At 37.0% G+C, this 19,941-nt stretch overlaps 1 protein-coding gene across 1 annotated transcript; it reads right to left on the bottom strand.

Annotated features, from left to right (window-relative positions):
* Positions 1–4,614: 4,614 nt before the first annotated feature.
* On the bottom strand, positions 4,615–19,610 carry pter (phosphotriesterase related). The gene is made up of 5 exons (XM_088919665.1): positions 19,539–19,610; positions 13,131–13,584; positions 11,454–11,719; positions 10,817–10,957; positions 4,615–6,772 (listed from the first exon to the last, which is right to left on the bottom strand). The coding sequence occupies exons 2-5, from the start codon at positions 13,560–13,562 to the stop codon at positions 6,562–6,564; spliced, it is 1,050 nt and encodes a 349-aa protein (XP_088775791.1). The 5' UTR covers positions 13,563–13,584; positions 19,539–19,610; the 3' UTR covers positions 4,615–6,561.
* Positions 19,611–19,941: the final 331 nt, after the last annotated feature.

The raw sequence follows: 19,941 nt of genomic DNA, 5'->3' as shown, positions 1-19,941 counted from the left end.
TGGTATTGTAGGAAAAAAAGGCAAAATTAACCTCTTCCAGTCTCATGTAGGGATACCCTAACCTAACCCTCATGTGGGGTTTAACCCCATCAAGCCTGCACACTGCTCCCATCAATGGCACCAAAAAGACTTGTTCAAGTCACAAAATCATCACATCACAAGTAAACCTAAAACACTTTGATGATGAAAATGGTTTTGTTATGTACAACTGAACTGTAATGTTTGTTTACTGTTTGTAATCACCCAAGAGAAACTGTCAACAAGATAAGAGTTGAATGGGTATTCCTTATTTTTCCTTATGCGGATTCCTTAGCACATTTCACAGAATCCAACCACTTTGTACCTTACAACACTTTGACAGGCCCCGGTGTATTGTACCGCTAACAGACAACTCTAGTGTAACCCAGCACTATCTACTCACTCCAACTCCAGAGTTCTGTTGCTCAACCTGCCATTTCTCTTCCTCACTGAAATCTGGACATCCTTCAATGACTCATTCTCTAACTGGTAATGTGATTCCACTAATTAACCTTATTTATAGTAAACAATACCTACCTACAGATTGTTAACATTGCTGTTGCAATCCATTGTTCACTGTTATAGTTCTTATATTTGTAATAGTGTGACAGGTGCTCACACAAGTTTGGCATCATACAAGTGATGCTCGGCATCCATCCATCCAGCAATTTTCTAACTGCTTTACAGCATGGAGCAGGGTGACCTCTTTATGCCTCTCGGCACAAGGCAGGATACAGACCCTGGACAGGAAGCCCACATATAGACATGCACACACTCACACTAAGGCATTTTTCCTGAAGCCAATTAATCTGCTGTATCAGTTATGTCTTTTGACTGTGGAAGGAAACCAGAGGGCCCAGAGGAAACCCATATGAACATGGGGAGAACATACAAACTCCACACAGACAGCACACCAGGTCCAGAACTGAACCCATGGCCCCAGCATCAGTGCTATGAGGCAGCAATGCTAACCACTGCGCCACCATGCCTCTATTATTGCGGCCACAATGCCACCATTATTACATTTGTCATAATTGAATATTTTAACTTATTGTGCCTGTGAAACTTGTCCTTTCACTCCGACTTAACGTAAATATTGTATAGTCCTCATATAGAGGAAGTGACGTCAGAGTGAGAATGACCGCGCATGTCGCTACTGCTACTACTGAATTACAAACATTTCATAATATATCTATAATTAACTATATTTATATAACAACAAACACTGTTTCTATAAAATTTTACTTTGCGTTGTTGAATTACTACGCCAACTGCAGAGAGAAAGCCCTGCTTTCCGCAACCGGCTTAGGCATTCGGCCTCTCCCCGCAAGACAAACTCCGGCAAAACCAGACGACAAACCACCTGGCTTGGGCAGGATAAGGACAATCTCCGACAGTGCATCTTACAAAGGGTGAGTCATGATTATGTCTTCCACCGGGAGCACTCCTGTGTTTTGTGAGTCCTGCGGCATGTACAGCGTGGACTGTTCCACCAACAATATAGATAATTTTAAATGCCAGAAATGTTTAGTTGTAGGGTTGGAGGACAAAATTTGCGTTTTAGAGGGGCGCATAAACACATGATTAGATATTAAGCAGATTGAAGGATGGATAGATTCAGCTCAGTCGGAGCACTCAGCCAATTCAGAACTGGCTGTAGTCCCTCCCAGCCCAGTTGTCTCCAGTTCTGCGCCGGTACCAGCAGTAACCACGCGCAAGTCCTGGGTCATGGTCAGACAGGGGTCTAAGAGCTCAAAGACTAGACCCCCTGCACACCAGTCACCAATCTGACTCAGCTTGAGGTTCTCTGCTTTCGGCAGCACGTCTGTCAATGTGGATAAGGTGCTCATAATTGTCAACTCGATAATCAGGAATGTTAGAATTCCTAACCATCACAAAGCAGCGGTCTCTGTAAAATGCCTCCCTGGGGCCAGAGTTTCTGACATTGAGGCGAAACTAGACATTTTCCAGCAACGAAGTCTCCATCTTGGTTGTTTACACTGGAACTAATGATATGGAGTACCAACAATCCGAGGTGTTAAAGAACAACTTCATTTCTATGTGCAAAAGAGCACAAAGAAAATGTCAGAATTTAATTGTGTCTGGTCCCTTACCAATCCTATACAGAGGGGACGTACCAATAGTAGGCTATACTCACTAAATTGCTGGTTAGAGACTTGTTGGCATCCTTTATTAATAATTGGGACACTTTTGGGGAACGGCCTGGCTTTTATAAACGGAATGGTCTCCACCTTAACCCGAGGGGTTCATTAATTCTATCCCAAAATATAGCAGACAAATTGCTTGCTTGACTACAAAGAGCACCACCCAGGACTCAGCCATGTGATCTTAAATCGTGTGCTGTCTCTACTCCCACCTGTAGTTCACCTCCTGTACCGACCCAGGTTCTCTAAGCTGTTTCTTAGCATCTGCTAAGAAAATACCCCAAAGCTTGACAGCTTACTTCCTAAACTAAAACTTATATAATCTATTACCTGATATGCTACACATAAACAATAAGATCCCAAAGGATCAAGGACCTGTTGCACAAAGTACAAAATATTTCCGTGAAAGCATTTCTTCCTATTTCAGTGAAACATTGAACACCTGAGATTTTCAGTGTCAGTCTCTATTGTTAAAATAAATTTCAAAGACATATACAGTATGTAAATCTTACAGAATTTCTGGTGGAGTCTGAAGGTAAAAGACCATCATCTGTTTTTTTATCCATCTACCCTTGTTTAATTTACTTTGATTTTCGCTGCTCAGACTTATTTATTCTCAACAGATCAATCATACAGAATATAGATCGATATTTACTCAACGGATGCGTTTGTTTTGTCATTCCATGCAGAAAATGCAAATGAGAAGGCAGAGAAGCAACTCTGTGAAGTTGCCCTCCCTACAAATAGCACAAACAATTAAACCCACCTCAGCTGGACAAGCAAACATGTCCCGGGTCATTACGTTGCAGACTGCAAAAGACAAGATTTAAGCTGGGTAAAATATGACAACTTAACAAAGGCACTCATATCTGTCTCTTCAGACATTAGGGTGTGCCTGATTTTTTTTTGCATAAAAAAATGATAAAAACAATGGTTTTGTGATACAGGAAGTTGCTAATCCTAACCTTCTTAATTACTGGCTCAAAAGACGGTTCAATCTTTAAATGGCCCTTGATTTGCATATAAATTTAAAAAGGAAACAAAAAGAAAATTATTACTTCTTCAGACTTTAAAAAAGGACACACATACAAAGTATTAAGACGTTCTACTTAAAGCCTCTTTGTAACAACATGCAGTTGCTAGCTAATGTTCACTTTTTAAATCAACCCCGCAACTCTTCTGATTAGGTTAAATGTTGGTGACAAATTTAATTTTCCTGTTCACACAAAGGCACAAAAGATTTTTAAATGATAAGGGTATTAAATAAGAATATTAGCGAAAGAACCTCAAACACACAAACCAGCACAAATGCAGCACTAACGAATAAGACTGGTTTGGTTCTCCTACGATGTTGTAGGGGGGCTGGGCAAGGTCACCCCCTGAAAGAGAAGACGTTATACAGTATCTCGGGAACGAAAGCAGCACAAGCATCGCACTAATGAATGAGGTGGGTTTCATCATTTGTGCTGTTTGTAGGGAGGGCTACTTCACAGAGTCCAGAGAAGAAAAACTTTCCAAACTGAATTTCACTCATTTTAAACTAATTATGAAGCTATTAAAAGAAACAAAGATCATTTAAATAGTATTAAAGCACTGTGCTGCCCATGTGTTTACCGTAAAAGTAAAGCAATAGTCTTATTAAATAAAACGTGTCAAACATTTATACTTGTATATTTAATATCTGTATAGTTAAAGTTAATCCCATTTTTACAGAATACTAAAAAGAACATACATATCTGTAAGTGAGTGGCAACAGTGAAGCTACCAGACACTGCTCCTAGGGATACTGTCATTTTCATAAGCAGGAGAGATTAAACAAATTGCCACACTGCTGCTATGTTGTGTATCCTGAGGTGCATACACCATTCTCATTTCGTACAATTACTAAGACTGTGGTGACAATATTGCTATTGTGTAATGAGTGGTTTGTATGACACATACTCTTTGAAATAAAAAGCTGACAGTACTGATATCACAAATGCAGATGACTGACAAAAACAGACCAAATAAGTTTCACAAGGAAATTCACACTTCTGCTTTTAGCAGTGCAGAAGCACCATATTGAAATTTAACTATTCAGTTTAATTAAGTCTGACACTGCAACAGAATGACTGCAACAGAATCACTTTATGTGCGGAAAAATGTCCTGTTCTTGTCATAAGACTTTCACATGTGACAATGTACAGAACAAAAAGTCTGACACCAGTAGAATGTACTGGCATTGGGATAGTTTAGTCAGGCTAATGATTATGCTGTACCACATTTTTTCTCTAAAAATGTCTTCTGTAAACAGAATTTCTTTTAAAAAACTAATTCTGTATTTGAATACTAAAGCTGATCTCACTAAAGGTTAACACAAAAAGTACAGAGAGATGAGCTTAATGGTAAGCTTGTATTACACATTCATTAATCATACACATGAAGAAGAAATGTCCTGTTTGTCAAATGCAGTCAAGATAAATTAATCTTTAATTTACAGTTTTATATTATTACAGAAAAATCAATTTGTGAAATAATAAAAAAATCCATAAGATGTAATATTATAATACAGTGCTTTGGAAAATGTATTTGTCCCTTTCCAATGAGGTCCCATTTGTTGAATTATAAATGGTGCAGACATTGCAAAAGTGAATATTTAAAATTATTCTCTATATTGCAAACAAGAATGTACAGTATTTGCTCCACAACAGTATGCAAAGCCAGCAGTAACATACCCCAAATTACTCCCAGCTGTAACTGTTACTACCACTAAGTATTGACTCAGGGGGTGAATATGTACAGTATGCAATATCTTATGGCTTTTTGATTTTTTTTTGGCAGTTTTGGAATAGCATTTAACTTATTAAACATGCAATGTGAACATTGAAGGTTAGAAGTATTCTTCTTAAAACAATGTGTACAAATCATTTCTAATTCAATAAAATGAGAAATGGTGAATACGTTTGAAAGGCACTGTGATAATAATACTTATTAATAATTCCCTGTCTTTTAGAATAATAATATATTACTAATAATAATATGATTATACATTATATATATTACTGTATAAATCAAATATAATACTTTAGCGCTCTCGGGATCATGTGGGTATGCACCCTCGCCGCTGCTGCCTCAGGTCGGCCCCCCACCGCTGGGGACTCGAACTCAGGCCTCCGGCGTCACTCAACAGGGACCCAGCCAGTTGAGCTAAAGGGAAATCTCCCGTCAGACTGGCGGCTGAGGTCCCTGCTATTCACAGGGAAGGGCGGTGACGTCACCGCGCAGGTAAGCTGGCTCGCACAACCTGTAATGTCGGCCGTATGCATGACAATACACTCATACCCCTGTATAAGAATGTTCAGTATACAAATCTGAACACGAAGAATTTGTACCTTGTAATTAGTTCTAAGAACGAATCGAATCGCTAATCTGAACTCTGAAGTTCGATAGTGACCGATTTTGGACGAGAACATTTTAATTTGGCGCCACCAAACAACTGTTTGTTTCTGTACGGCATTGTGGTTAAGGACGCCGTGAGGCAGCAGGGCTTTGTTTACGATCACAGCTAAAGCTTGTGCTCTCATTTTCAAAATGTTTTTTTGTATTTGTTTTGTAGTTGCTGTTCATTATGGAGTCTTAAGGAAGAGAAAAGGATTCTTTAGCATAATATTCGAAAACAGTATGCACATCGTTCTAGCCGATCGCTTGGATAGGAATCTATTGCTAAAGAATGAAAAATGTAAATATGATCTAATTAATTATTTTACAGGTATAGTTGGCTTATTTGAGTGCGTTGTTCACTAAGATTTCTATAATGGTCTGTGTTTAGGGTGGTTTCTGAGTGAACTTGTCTTTGGTTTGGAACAGGGTGGAATGTTCCCCATAAGAAATAATGGAATTTTTATTTTCGATTTATGATCTCCCACCTTCCAAACAGATTTTCAGAAACTAATTAGGTTTGGATACTGGGGTATGAGTGTAATTGAATTATGCAGTTGAGATAATGGAAGATTCAATTAATGTGAATGTAAGTTTTGCATTTTAAACTGTAAATGAATTTAAAACACTGCTGTGGTAGTGAAAGTTCAAGGTAAGATTATTTGCAAATTCCATGTTCAATTTTCTTTTGCTCTTGTGAAGACATATGAACTCACAATGATCATTTTTTTTGTTTCTGCTGTGATGAGGAATTGTAACCAACGGAAAGATTAGCAAAACATTACAAAATCCCTCAAGAAAAAAACTTAAATATCTTTATAGCCACATTAAAATTCAGTTACAAAACTTCATTATTGAAAATTATTTTAAGAAGCACCTTAATCTGAAAAATATAATTACATACATTTTGTTATTTGAAATGGACAGATTATCTGTTCTCCAAATAAACATTTCTTTGTGCTTACTTAAAAGTGAGCCAGTGTTTTGGATTTTCAATTAAAATTTTATCCACAACACTTTGCTTGATGCCCCTTGAGAGCATTTTTGGCACAATGTTGGTAAGGATGTGAGAGTATCCATGCCCACCGAACTTTGTCAGTCTGTTTTTGGTGTGGATGTCATGGGCAACAAGAACTCTGTCTTCAAAACCTTCCTCCACCAGCAGTCTGATACTGAAAAAGTAAATACATAAATAAAACAAACATAAAAAACAAGGAATTAATAAATTTATCAATGAAAACATTGCTAAACGTAATTTCGTACATTAAAAATAAACTATTTTTCTTGCGATCTGGAGCTCAGTCAGCAAGGGGAGAGCATGCATAGGAATTCAGTATTTATAGACTGGGTTTTGGGGGGAGACTGGAAAGTACTTTTGTCCATTATTAAAATAATAAAATGTTGATCACAAAAATTTCAACTTTTAGCATAATCCTTCAGTTCAGTTTGTCATATGCACAAGTGCAATGAAATGCTTATTTGCATGTATGCTCCAATACAAAGACATAAAAGGAATCACCAAAAACAAACACAGAACAGCAGCAGCAACAGCAACAAGTTAAATAACATATGACTTAAAAAAAAGTAAGATGAGCAGTATGAGAAAAAAAACATCAGTGTAAAGCCAGTGGTAGGGGTAGAGTTCAGTAATCGGACAGCTTGTGGGAAGAAGCTGTCTCTGAATCTGGACGTTCGTGCCTTTATGCTCCTACAACCACACTGTAATACCACATGTGAGCACAATCCCAATAGTGTACCTGTAAAATGTAAAAAGGACAGTTGAAAATAGACACCAAATGTTTTCAACTGTCTGAGGAAGCAAAGGCACTGTTGTGCCTTCTTTGTAGCTTCAGTAACTAGCTGGGACCACGTTAAATCATTAGGAATGAAGGCACTCAGGAACTTGAAGCTGCTCTATAGCCACCCCATAGATGTGAATCGTGGTGTGGTCCTCACCCTCCTTTCTAAAATCAATGACCAGTTCTTTGGTTTTGCTGACGTTGAGGAAGAGATTATTGTTGAGGCACCACTCCTGTAGGCTGTCTCATCATTACTGGTGATTTGGCCAATAACGGTAGTGTCATCAGCATATTTGTAGATGGAGTTGGAGCTGTGTCTGGCCACACAATCAAGGAAAACAGCAGGAGGCTAAGCACACAGCCCTGAGGGGCACCTATATTAACGGTCAGCATGGCAGAAAGCTTTCCATTAACCCTCACAGTCTGTGGTCTGCCAGTCTGGAAATCCATAATCCAACTGCACAGAGAGGTGCTTAACCCCAGGTCATTAAGCTTCCTGACTAGTCTGGAAGGAACTATAGTGTTAAATACAGAGCTGTGGGCCAGGGCAGTGTGATGAGCCGGGGAAATGGCATCGTCATTGGACCTGTTATGCCAGTAAACAAACTGCATGGCATCCTATTCTTTGGGGCAGAACTATTAAGTGTTCTAAAAATGAAAATAGTTTATTACTCCTCTAATAGTTTATAAGTCATCTAAAAATGAAAATGAAAAAAAACTAAAATAGTTTATTACTTTAGAAAATTATACTGTATTTCTAAACTAATTTTGAATTGACTAATTTCTGAAACAATTTAGAAAAACACATTTTTAATTTTCAGTCCTTTTATATTCAATATTATATTCACCACTGAGTAATACTCTTCATTGTAATTTGACCCCTTTAAGAATAGCCATTGTTGTTAAAATGAAAGTGTATTTAAGATCTTATTTATTCTGTATTCCATTAATTCAGAGCAAATATTATTAATCCACACAGTCAAGATAACTGGCCTGTGCTCATGTTGTCTGTGCTTGTATGTTTTATAATCCCCTTCTGAGAAAACATTTAGATTCAAGATTCAATACTTCAAAAAAAGTACAAATCAAAAGGTTTATTCCACTTATATTTACAGCATATCCATTCCCATATAATGCTTGCAACATCCAAGATCTACATATGAAGGTGTCCCAGATAAGTGCTATTTCCAAAGTACCACATTTGATACCTTGAAACCTACTCACCAATGGGATACGTTTAAAAAGGAAGGTCCTGAAGCTACAGCTTATTTAAACAGTTAAAAGAAAGAAAGGAAAAATACTTTGTAACAGTTTCTTAGCAAGAAGGTAAAATGATAGATTATTATTTATTTTAAAGCCCTGTGGAATTCATTCAAATTATATTTATTTCATTTGTTTTCTGAATGCAATTTTGCTTTTTGATTGTTCCTGGGGAAAATTCCTCATAATGTGAATGTTTTTTTGTATGTCTCTGATGAATGCTGATCATGTCATATATGTGAAGTATTTACAGGGGAAATGTTTTGTTGCTTCTTCTCTGGATTTGTGTGTGTGAGGGCGGCAACACTGTTTTAACTTCAGGTTCCTACTGTTGTTGGAAACGCCTATATCCATGTCTGACCTAAAGGAGGCATTTCAGGACATGAAAAAACCTCCTGAATTGTACTTATTCTCTGGCCACTGTTAGGTCCTTCTTTCACTTGAAATGATACTGTACATATGGATGATCTTGAGGTCTTTAGTTATTTAAAGAGAAGTTGAAATAAAATCAGCTGCAGCAGATTTCAATTTGGCAAGGTGTTGTGAATGCCTACAGTTTCTCTGCAAGATTGTCTCCAATCTCAGACAGCTCAGACCAATATATAAATAATGCTGAGGAACAGCTGCTGTTACAGTGGGATTAGGTTCAGGTCTCCTCTACTACTTCTACACCTGTTACTGTTAATAATGCTCAACATTCTATGCAGATTATATATTGGTTCTGTAGACAACCTTTCAATCCCACTCTCGTTTACTGTTTGCTATGATTTTGACATTGTGACTGGGTATAAAACTCATTTTTCTAACTCTGCATTACTACCATTACATTTTGAAGTGGAGATGGCTGGCTGACCTTTGACTGTGTGGTCAGCCTTACTCTTTACATTCCATCACAGGTTTTAAACAGATAGATGCTAACATGAAGAACATTTCTAGGCTTTTGGGAAAGACTGTTCTAGAATTTCAAAATTCATATGGAAAGGGAAGCAACCACATATTAAAATCTCCACTCATAGCATGAAGAATCTGGAGTGTGCATTGTACTGACAATCCCGTAACTTGGCATTCACACAAAGAAAGTCTCCTAATTTTTATAATTATAAACATTTTACTGGTAATTCTCATTTCCTTTTTATATTGGAATGTTATATAATGCAGGCATATTATTATACCAGTATGCACACCATACAGTATATACACCAGCATATAAGAAGAAATTTAATGTCTTTCAAAATTCTGCAAGGCTACGTTTTGGTTTCTTTGCTTTAAACTCTATTTTATTTCTGTTCTTCTATATAAAATACAGTGACTTTTATTCGATGGCATGGAGCAAGGATTTGCTCACAGTGGTGTGAAAGTAGTTTTACAAGTTCAAAGGTAAAAATCTGAGGATGAAAAACATTTTTTTTTATTTAAAAACCTTTTGTGCAATAATTTCTCTCAATTACTCCTGTAAGGTTGCTGCAAACCTGTTTTATACATCCTGTGTTATTGTTCTAATGTACAGGTCTTTAGGTCTTTGCTAGTTTACATGTCCAAAGCATCCAGGGCTTAAAATTCTGAAATAGGGATTTCGATGCTCTTGATTGTCATTATACCCACAAATGCACCCCTCTCGGTAGGATTCAGAACTCCCACCTACTGAAAATGAAATGAAATGCCAGGTTGATATCACAGAAGGGAAGAGCAATCTCCTCCCCACTGATAGCTGATGTGTGGTGAGTGCACTGGCGCACTGTGGCTGCCATCGCATCATTCAGGTGGATGCTGCACATTGGTGGTGGAGGGGAGTCACCATTTACCTGTAAAGTGCTTTGAGTGGAGTGTCCAGAAAAGTGCTATATAAGTGTAAGCAATTATAATTATTATTATAAACAATTACAGCTTAAATGTATACATTTAAAATGTTAGTAAAGGCTGGGCTGAGTATAACTACTCTGGAGGTAGCTTTAGTTTATTCTGACATGTTAAAAGTGGCCAAAGTAATGATGGTTTTCTGTAGGTGTATATTTCATACAGCAAGACCCGTAAAAAATAACATTAATGACAAAAACTCTAGTACAAGCTCTGGCTGTTAACAGAGTGGCATAATGCAAAAAAAACATAATAAATTGAAATCATTCATCTGAGATATGGCTGGGCACAGGGATTACTCACCTCTTGATTCTGTCATTGTCACTTGGCATATCCACATCAGGATTAAATGGATAATTCAGCATTTCAGTACCGAAAAGGTCATACTCCAAGTAACTCCCAAGACTGGCAAACTCCAGCAGATCACCCATGTCAAATATTGTCCTAATTATAAAAAAAACTAATGAAAATATGCAAATACTTACAAATAACTTACTTAAAAATAACTTATGAAGGACTATGCTCTCTGCTTGTACCCACGTCTGGTTAAATATGGACACAGCTGAACAAACAATTAATCAAATCATTTAAAATTAATTACTTTGTTGCATTTGTGAAGATGAAACATCCACAATTGGTTCATCAAAGGCAACAAAATCATTCAGAAAGGGAAGGAGCACTGACACTAAACTTATGAAAATCATCCCTATCTGTCATCCATTCTTTAATCATGAAAGCTTATAGAAATGGGGAAAAGGCAATGCTTTTAAATAAAGGTAGGGTTTAAAGACATTGCTGTGATACATACTAATTATATTCTGCAGAGTACATAATTAACAGAGTTGGCTTAAAATGACACAGGTCTCTAGAAGTGATGGATGGAAGGGAGATAAATATAAAATGAGACAAACAATTCTAATTAAAAACATGTAACACATACCTATCAAGATGGGACATAACTGTCTTGGGGATGTCTCCCCCTGCCTCCTGAAGAATGCGCACAATCTGGGCTGGAGCAGTGGGGTTTCGGCCTGGATGAATGATCACAGGGCAGCCCAACTGGGCCTGAGCATGGGCAGTGGCCTGAAGGACCTTCTTCTCGCTCTCCATGATGGGCCAGGAGACACCAATCTCTCCTATCACCCCACACCTGACATCTGTGCCATCTGCTCCATGGAGTACTTCACTTACAATAATATCTGTGAGCTTGGGAAACAAAATAAAAAAACATGATGGTTTCTTCATTACCAATGATGTATGGCAATAATAAAATAGAACTGGCAGCAAGCCTTCCATTATCACACTACTTTGGTATTTCAATACACACCACTACACTGGTTAGCATTGCTCCCTCACAGTGCCTGGATTCATTCCTGACCTTCGGCACTATTTGTGTTCTATGTTCTCTCTGTACTGCATTCGAGTGTGTTGATACCTGTAAACTTCCATGTAGACAGTCATGTGATTATCCAAAAAACACAAGGCACTTTTTCTCGATAACGAAAGCAGCACAAACACTACTTTCAATGGCACAAACCAGCACAAATGGTGCACTTATGAATGCAATGGGTTTTCAGTGATTGTGCCGTTTGTTGGGGGGGGGGCACTTCACTGAGCTGGACAAGCAAACTAGTCCTGGGTCATTACATTGCATACTGCAAAAGACACAATTTCAGCTGGGAGAGATATGACAACTTAACAAAGGCAGTCATATTTGTGTCTTCAGACTTCAAGGTGCATCCTCACGCTGTATTCTACACCAAGGATTGATCAGGAGTACACAGAAAGACTGCAACCTATGTTTGCATGCAAGAACACTGTAAACACAAAGACATGGATATTACTGATTTTTAAGACCTTAGATACAGTATATGGTCAGTTATTTTATCTGAAAATATTTTTTGAAAATAAATATTATCTTTAATAAATATTATCTGAAAATAAAATATATTTTTCCAATATTTCAGTCTCAGTCTGCATGTCTGAGATGTTAGTTTCCAATGTTCTTTTGCAGCTGTGTTATGAACTACCTGGGTCAACTACTAAGTGGCCCTTAAAAAGAAATCCTGGCATAAAAGGTTGAATCTTTAAATGCCCCTTGATTTATTTAAGAAGGACACAATGAGAAAGTGATCACGTCTTCAGGTTTTAAAAAAGAACACAGGTATGTAGTATTAGACAGTTAAAGTCTAGTTAAAGCCTTTTTTAAGAACATGCAATTGTTTGCTAATGTTCACCTTATAAAGCTAAACCCACAAATTGTCTGATTAGGGTATGATATTGAAGAAATTTAATTGTATTGTTTCCACACAAACACAGAAGATACTGTTATTAAATGCAAAATCAACCACCGCCCACCCCCACCGGGAAAACAGAGAAACAAAATTGCAGACATTGTTAATCTCGCACCAGTAATAGAGTGTTTGAACTTAATAGATGGGGTTACTGGAGGTTTAAAGTTGCCATACAAGCAGCACAAATGCTATTTTCAATGGCACGAACTGGCACACACACAGCACTAATGAATGTGGTAGGTTTCATCATTTGTGTAGTTTGTAGGGGGGGGCAACTTCACAGAGCTCACAGCTTGCAATGAGAATCGATTCACTCACTGTACCTGCTCCACAGACATTTTCTGAGTCTCAATGGAGTGGGTTTCACCCACATAGAAGCCAGCGCCGGCCACCACGTGCACACCAGTATCTTGTGAGAGCCTCTTCAGCGTCTTCACATCCCGACTGATCCCAGTGGTAGTGTTTTCTACTATGGTACCACCACCAGCTCTCTTGAACAGCAGGAGCTCCTCCTTCACTGCTTCAGTCTCCTGGTTGAGCAGCAGGTTTTCTTTGTTGCTGTAGGCATTCTGTTTTAGCCAGAAGAGGTTCTTCATCTCAATGGGCGCTTCCACAAGGTGTTCCTGCCCAGGCAGGGGAGGGCTGAAGCAGCACTCAAAGGTCATGGTTAGATGCTCGTGAGTCAAGGTGAGGCCCAGTTCGGTGGGCTCAACAAGGCCTAGCACCGTCTGGACTTTACCACTGAGTGCAGCCATCTCCCTCTGCTTCTTCAGAGCCCTAGTAAAGCCAAACAGATTTTTTTAATTTTATATGAATATTTTTCTGTTCTCCCAAGCTCTGAAGAGATTTTTTTTGTCATGCTTAAGTTTTTTTATATTTGTTTTTATTGCCATCCAATATTTGCCACAATTATCAAATAAATAATAATAAAGTCAATAAAGATTTATAGTTTAAATATGTAATTAATATATCTGAAAAAACAGACATACAGTAATTTCATTAATATTACAGTATTACATTAATATATAATTTCATATTTATTGGAATAAGAATATACATTATAATTGAATAGTTAAATATAATTTACATCCATAAATTGAACAATTATTACATTTATCCTTCATTATTTCACATACAGATGCAGCCACTCAGCCACTATTTCTTCCAAATACAGTAAAAGTCATGCAGTGCGGCGCGTTATGTAATTCACTGGTCAAAGATGATCGGTAGGTGGCACTTGTAAAGCGTTAGATGATAGTGAAACGATTGCTTAATTTAATCTCTCTACTGTGCATGTTTAAATCTGCTTAATACGGAATATTAATATGGAATTTTACAACTAAAGGGAAATTCTGGTAGCTGAGCATAAAAATAACAGTAGCATAATGTTAAATGATGAAATATTAATAGATTAAAAACATGAATGAGTTAACAAACATGAATACTGTCAATGTATAAATGTGCCAATTAAACACAGTAAATACAGTATGGTACTGTATGGTTTTAAAGCTACTATAGTACAATATGTGTGAAATATATTTGTATAATTAAAATTTAAAGTAACATGGCTTCATGATTACTCATTGCTGAAATTTGCATTAAGACAAAATATAGATTTTCACAATCCAGATGTAAACCTGAAAGAGGCACATCGTATTCACAACAAGCTATGATAATAAACTATTTGTTATATATCTGGCTATGTAAAAGAACCAAAGGTATGGTCTCTCCTGGATTTGAGCGAACATGTAAAAATGTTTTCAAAATATCCACAAGTGATATTTTTAGCTGCTTAGTTACATGATTCCACATTAAAATTCTCTGTCAAATGTTATTAATCAGTATAATACAATAACAACAAGTATAGTGTTCTTACTACACATTCTAAGAAAATGATAAAACATAGCTTTTTATGAAGTACAGTATATAAACTTTATAATGTAAGAACAAGCATGTTAAAACTTTTCCAAAATACTCATAGTAAGTTACCAAGTTAAAGACTTTGATGCACACAATATTTATTAAGAAAGTGGGATACTGTTGTGAACTTATATTTAGCTACCACTGCCATCTACTGTGTGTACATTTGGTATATATTATACTTCTGTTTTTATTTTCTGCTACCAAAATTTACTTTTAGTTGTTAAGTTAAATTGTTTCCTGATTACTCATTGCTGAAATTTGCATTAAGACAAAATGCAGATTTCCTCAATCTTGTTCACAACAAGCTACAGTATAATAATAAACTATTTTTATATATCCAACTGAGTAATTTTGTTTTTATAAAATAGACCTGCTTTTTAATTAATGTAATATTTAACACACTATAGTACACAGTTTGAAATTAATAAAAGTCTAAACAGTACATAACTTACATTCTATAATTGTCTCAAGAGTCTCAGCATTGACCGGAATATGAAACCAGGCATTTTGGCGACAGCATAAATATTTCCATATACCATGTTAATCATTCACTGCGCCACCTGACGGTTGTACAAAACAGTGCAGTCCAAAAACAGATTTAAAAAAAATGTCACATTACGCTAGGGCATGCTACAAATTGCTACATTATCCGGCATGCATTCTGAATGGCAGGATCTGTAATATCACTTCACATAATATTAATCCTTCTAATTCTCTCCCATCTATTTTCAAACAGTTTATTCTGAATCTTTATTCTATGAGTTATCTATCCCACTTCACTAATTGTTTCAGTCCATTTACTGATTTGAGATGCTTCTGGTTTAATCTTGTTATCTGCTTTAAATCAGTTATCCTAAATATTCTAAAGAGGTACTTGTCTATTTCAGAAAACAACACCCTTGGAGTACTGAGAAGAAAGTTCTCTGGGCATAGAGTTAACATTTATAAATTCCATGACTTTAATACATCCCAGAATGCTTTCAAAATAGTACATACAGTGGTGTGAAAAAGTGTTTGCCCCCTTCCTGATTTCTTATTTTTTTGCATGTTTGTCACACTGAAATGTTTCAGATCATCAAACAAATTGAAATATTAGACAAAGATAACACAAGTGAACACAAAATGCAGTTTTTAAATGAAGGTTTTTATTATTAATGGAAAAAAAAATCCAAACCTACATGGCCCTGTGTGAAAAAGTGATTGCCCCCCCCATTAAAACATAAATCAACTGTGGTTTGTCACATCTTTGGAAAGCTGAGTTCAATTTCTCTAGCCACACCCAGGCCTGATTACTGCCACACCTGTTCTCAATCAAGAAATCACTTAAATAGGACCTGCCTGACAAAGTGAAGTAGACCAAAAGATCCTCAAAACTAGACATCATGCTGCGATCCAAACAAATTCAGGAACAAATGAGAAACAGAGTAATTGAGATTTATTAGTCTGGAAAAGGTTATAAAGCCATTTCTAAAGCTTTGGGACTCCAGCGAACCACAGTGAGAGCCATTATCCACAAATGGCGAAAACATGGAACAGTGGTGAACCTTCCCAGGAGTGGCCGGCCGACCAAAATTACCCCAAGAGCGCAGCGACGACTCATCCAAGAGGTCACAAAAAAACCCACAACAACATCCAAAGAACTCCAGGCTTCACTTGCCTCAGTTAAGGTCAGTGTTCATGACTCCACCATAAGAAAGAGACTGGGCAAAAATGGCCTGCATGGCAGAGTTCCAAGACGAAAACCACTGCTGAGCAAAAAGAACATAAAGGCTCGTCTCAGTTTTGCCAGAAAACATTTTGATGATCCCCAAGACTTTTGGGAAAATACTCTGTGGACTGATGAGACAAAAGTTGAACTTTTTGGAAGGTGTGTGTCCCATTACATCTGGTGTAAAAGTAACACAGCATTTCAGAAAAGGAACATCATACTAACAGTAAAGTATGGTGGTGGTAGTGTGATGGTCTGGGGCTGTTTTGCTGCTTCAGGACCTGGAAGACTTGCTGTGGTAAATGGAACCATGAATTCTGCTGTCTACCAAAAAATCCTGAAGGAGAATGTCCGGCCATCTGTTCGTGACCTCAAGCTGAAGCGCACTTGGGTTCTGCAGCAGGACAATGATCCAGAACACACCAGGAAGTCCACCTCTGAATGGCTTAAGAAAAACAAAATGAAGACTTTGGAGTGGCCTAGTCAAAGTCCTGACCTGAATCCGATTGAGATGTTGTGGCATGACCTTAAAAAAGCGCTTAAGGCTCGAAAACCCTCCAATGTGGCTGAATTACAACAATTCTGCTGCAAGATGAGTGGGCCAAAATTCCTCCACAGCGCTGTAAAAGACTCATTGCCAGTTATCGCAAACACTTGATTGCAGTTGTTGCTGCTAAGGGTGGCCCAGCCAGTTATTAGGTTTAGGGGGCAATCACTTTTTCACACAGGGCCATGTAGGTTTGGATTTTTTTTTTCCCTTAATAATAAAAACCTTCATTTAAAAACTGCATTTTGTGTTTACTTGTTTTATCTTTGTCTAATATTTCAATTTGTTTGAAGATCTGAAACATTTCAGTGTGACAAACATGCAAAAAAATAAGAAATCAGGAAGGGGGCAAACACTTTTTCACACCACTGTATATAAAATATGGATGTAATGAGCTTTAGACTCCCCACAATTCTTCCAGCAAGCTTTTTTTTAGTTCTATTATATGTAGTTTGTATTATGGGTATTTAAAAAAAATATCTGAATTTGCATATTCCCTCCAAAACAAATAACTTTTGTCTCAAAAGTATTCCAAAAAATATTATTCCAAGCATTAGAAAGTGATTCTGCTTGTAGCTTATTTTCCCATTTGGAACTTTAATTTCTCCTACTTTTAATGCATCTCCCATCAAATGAGTTCATTGACCTAACACATTCTTAATGTTTAATTTACGATACGTTTTTGCTATAAACTGAATCAAAGGATGAATTTCATCTAATATTTTCTCGATTCCCTGAATCTTTGTAATCTAACTTCTAATTTGTAAATATATTAAAAAACTAAGAATTTGGGAGGTTAATAATATTTTAGATATATTCTTATATCAGTCTACGCCTTTTTCTGTGATCTCTGATTAGGTGATGATTCCTAATCAGTCATGCAGCTTACCCATAACTTAAAAATGTAATTTAATGTATCTGGTTTAAAGTCTGAGTCAAGTTTGTTAAGTCCTGTTTTATCTGCTTATTTTTACAAAAAGAAACTCATGCTTACAAAGTATTTGTATGTAAATATAGTATATACAGTACCATGCTTATGTTTTAAATGCAATTTAGTTAATATCCCCATATTACCAGACAAAAAATGATCAATTGTGAATTTTCTTGCTTACTGTGGGGAGTACAGTTGCCTCATTCCACCAAAGACAGAATAACACACATTATTCTGAATATGAAAGGCACAGTGGTTAGCACTGCTAACTCGCTGCGCAGGGGCCCTGGGTTCAATTCCTGGAGTGCTACTGTATATGCATGGATTTTGCATGTTCTCCTTGTGTTTGCATGGGTTTACTCCAGATGCTCCACAGTCCAAAGACATTCTGGTAGGTTAACTGGCTTCTGTTAATCGGCCCTGGTGTGAGTGTATGCATATTTGTGCACCTTGCAGCCAGTTCTGGGTAGGTTCTGGGCTACCATTTCTCCGAATTGGATTAGCAGTAATAGGAAGTGCTATAAATGCTAAAGCTGGATTAACACTCCTCTACACGAGTAATGTAAACACATTGCTTTAAATGGTCATTAAATGGCAAATAAACTCTAAATCGTGCAGAAATGTTACTGGGTTGTTTGTGTGGCTTTCCATTATTTTTTCAAAATGATACTATGGGGTTGTTTTTTTCTCTTTATATTTTTAGCAACCGACGGCGAGCGTGTTTACTTTCTCTCCAGTTTGCAATGAACTATGGGCTGTTTTTTTTTTAACAAGGACTGAACTAAATTTTAACTAGCAAAATCAACTGTACTCTCCAAGGGTTGCCAATACTTTTCAAAGTCATACAGTAAATCCTCGGTGTAAGGACTTTAAACATACAAAATCACGTGAAGGAGGATTTTGTCTGTAAAATCAAAAATACCATCATAACGGGAAAACGCACAAATAATAAAACAAGATAAAATTAAATAGTACGTATGTTTAAAGTCAGGAATATCACGTGCTCTACAGGCACAACTCAATTGCTTACGCTGGGTATTGCTACTGTTTCTAACGTTTTAGCGGATTTTAAACAGTATGTTTACGACTATTTATGAAACAAAGAACTTGCATATTTATTATAAAAAGCCACAGTAACACTCGAGAAAGCGTACTGTACAATATACACCGATAGTGATATACTGTATATTCTTTTTGGGCTGAAAAACGTCATTCGTGATTTAACGAAAACACGGCAATAATAATTTATTTTACTTTTTACCAGATGAAAGAAACAGTTAAGAGTAGTCTTCAGAACGTTCCGCAGATCATAATTAAACGCTGATCAAATACAGTACCCTTAATCACCCTACAATGTTGCGGTCTCACTACTTTTCTTTATCAATCTGGAAGCACGTAAACGATCACAGTAATTTATTTCTCATATCATCCTGGCTGCCTTGCTGGTCTTAACGTCTTACACTTGATCAATTAATTTTACTAAAAAATATCATGTGCATTTTAAAGCAACCCTCTAGCAGCATTTTAAAGAACGCTATATTGAAATTAGGAGCTTTATAATAAAATGTTCTATTATTTTATGCCATTATTATCTGCATGAAAAAATAAAAGAGCTTTGTGACCTGAAAACTTTCGCTCCTTTCTTCACTCCTCAGCAGACTAACTTGTTGCAAGACTGACTAAAGGTCGAGACCGGAAAACAAGAATTTACAGGGAGTATCGCGAGACTGCCATCGGCATTGGCGAAGTGGTGGCACAGTGCTGTACAAAACTTCGCATTGCCCATTGAGCGGTGGCTGTCATGTTAGCGTAATAAATAGATAACTCTATTCACGGGTAAATGGATAACATTATTGCTTGGGTGACGGTTCACCCACGGAGTACCGATACTTTGCGATATCCCTTTTCAATCCAACACTATATATAAGCTCTCTTACAAGAAGAAGCTCATCACTCTCTATAAGAAACAACCTAACTCAACAGTAAAACAGATTTCGAAACACAACAATGGGAGAAAAGGGGCTG

The sequence above is a fragment of the Atractosteus spatula genome, chromosome 6, assembly GCF_055471065.1.
Source record: "Atractosteus spatula isolate fAtrSpa1 chromosome 6, fAtrSpa1.hap1, whole genome shotgun sequence".
Classification (NCBI taxonomy): domain Eukaryota; kingdom Metazoa; phylum Chordata; class Actinopteri; order Semionotiformes; family Lepisosteidae; genus Atractosteus; species Atractosteus spatula.
This window is presented reverse-complemented; position numbering and strand designations above follow the sequence as displayed.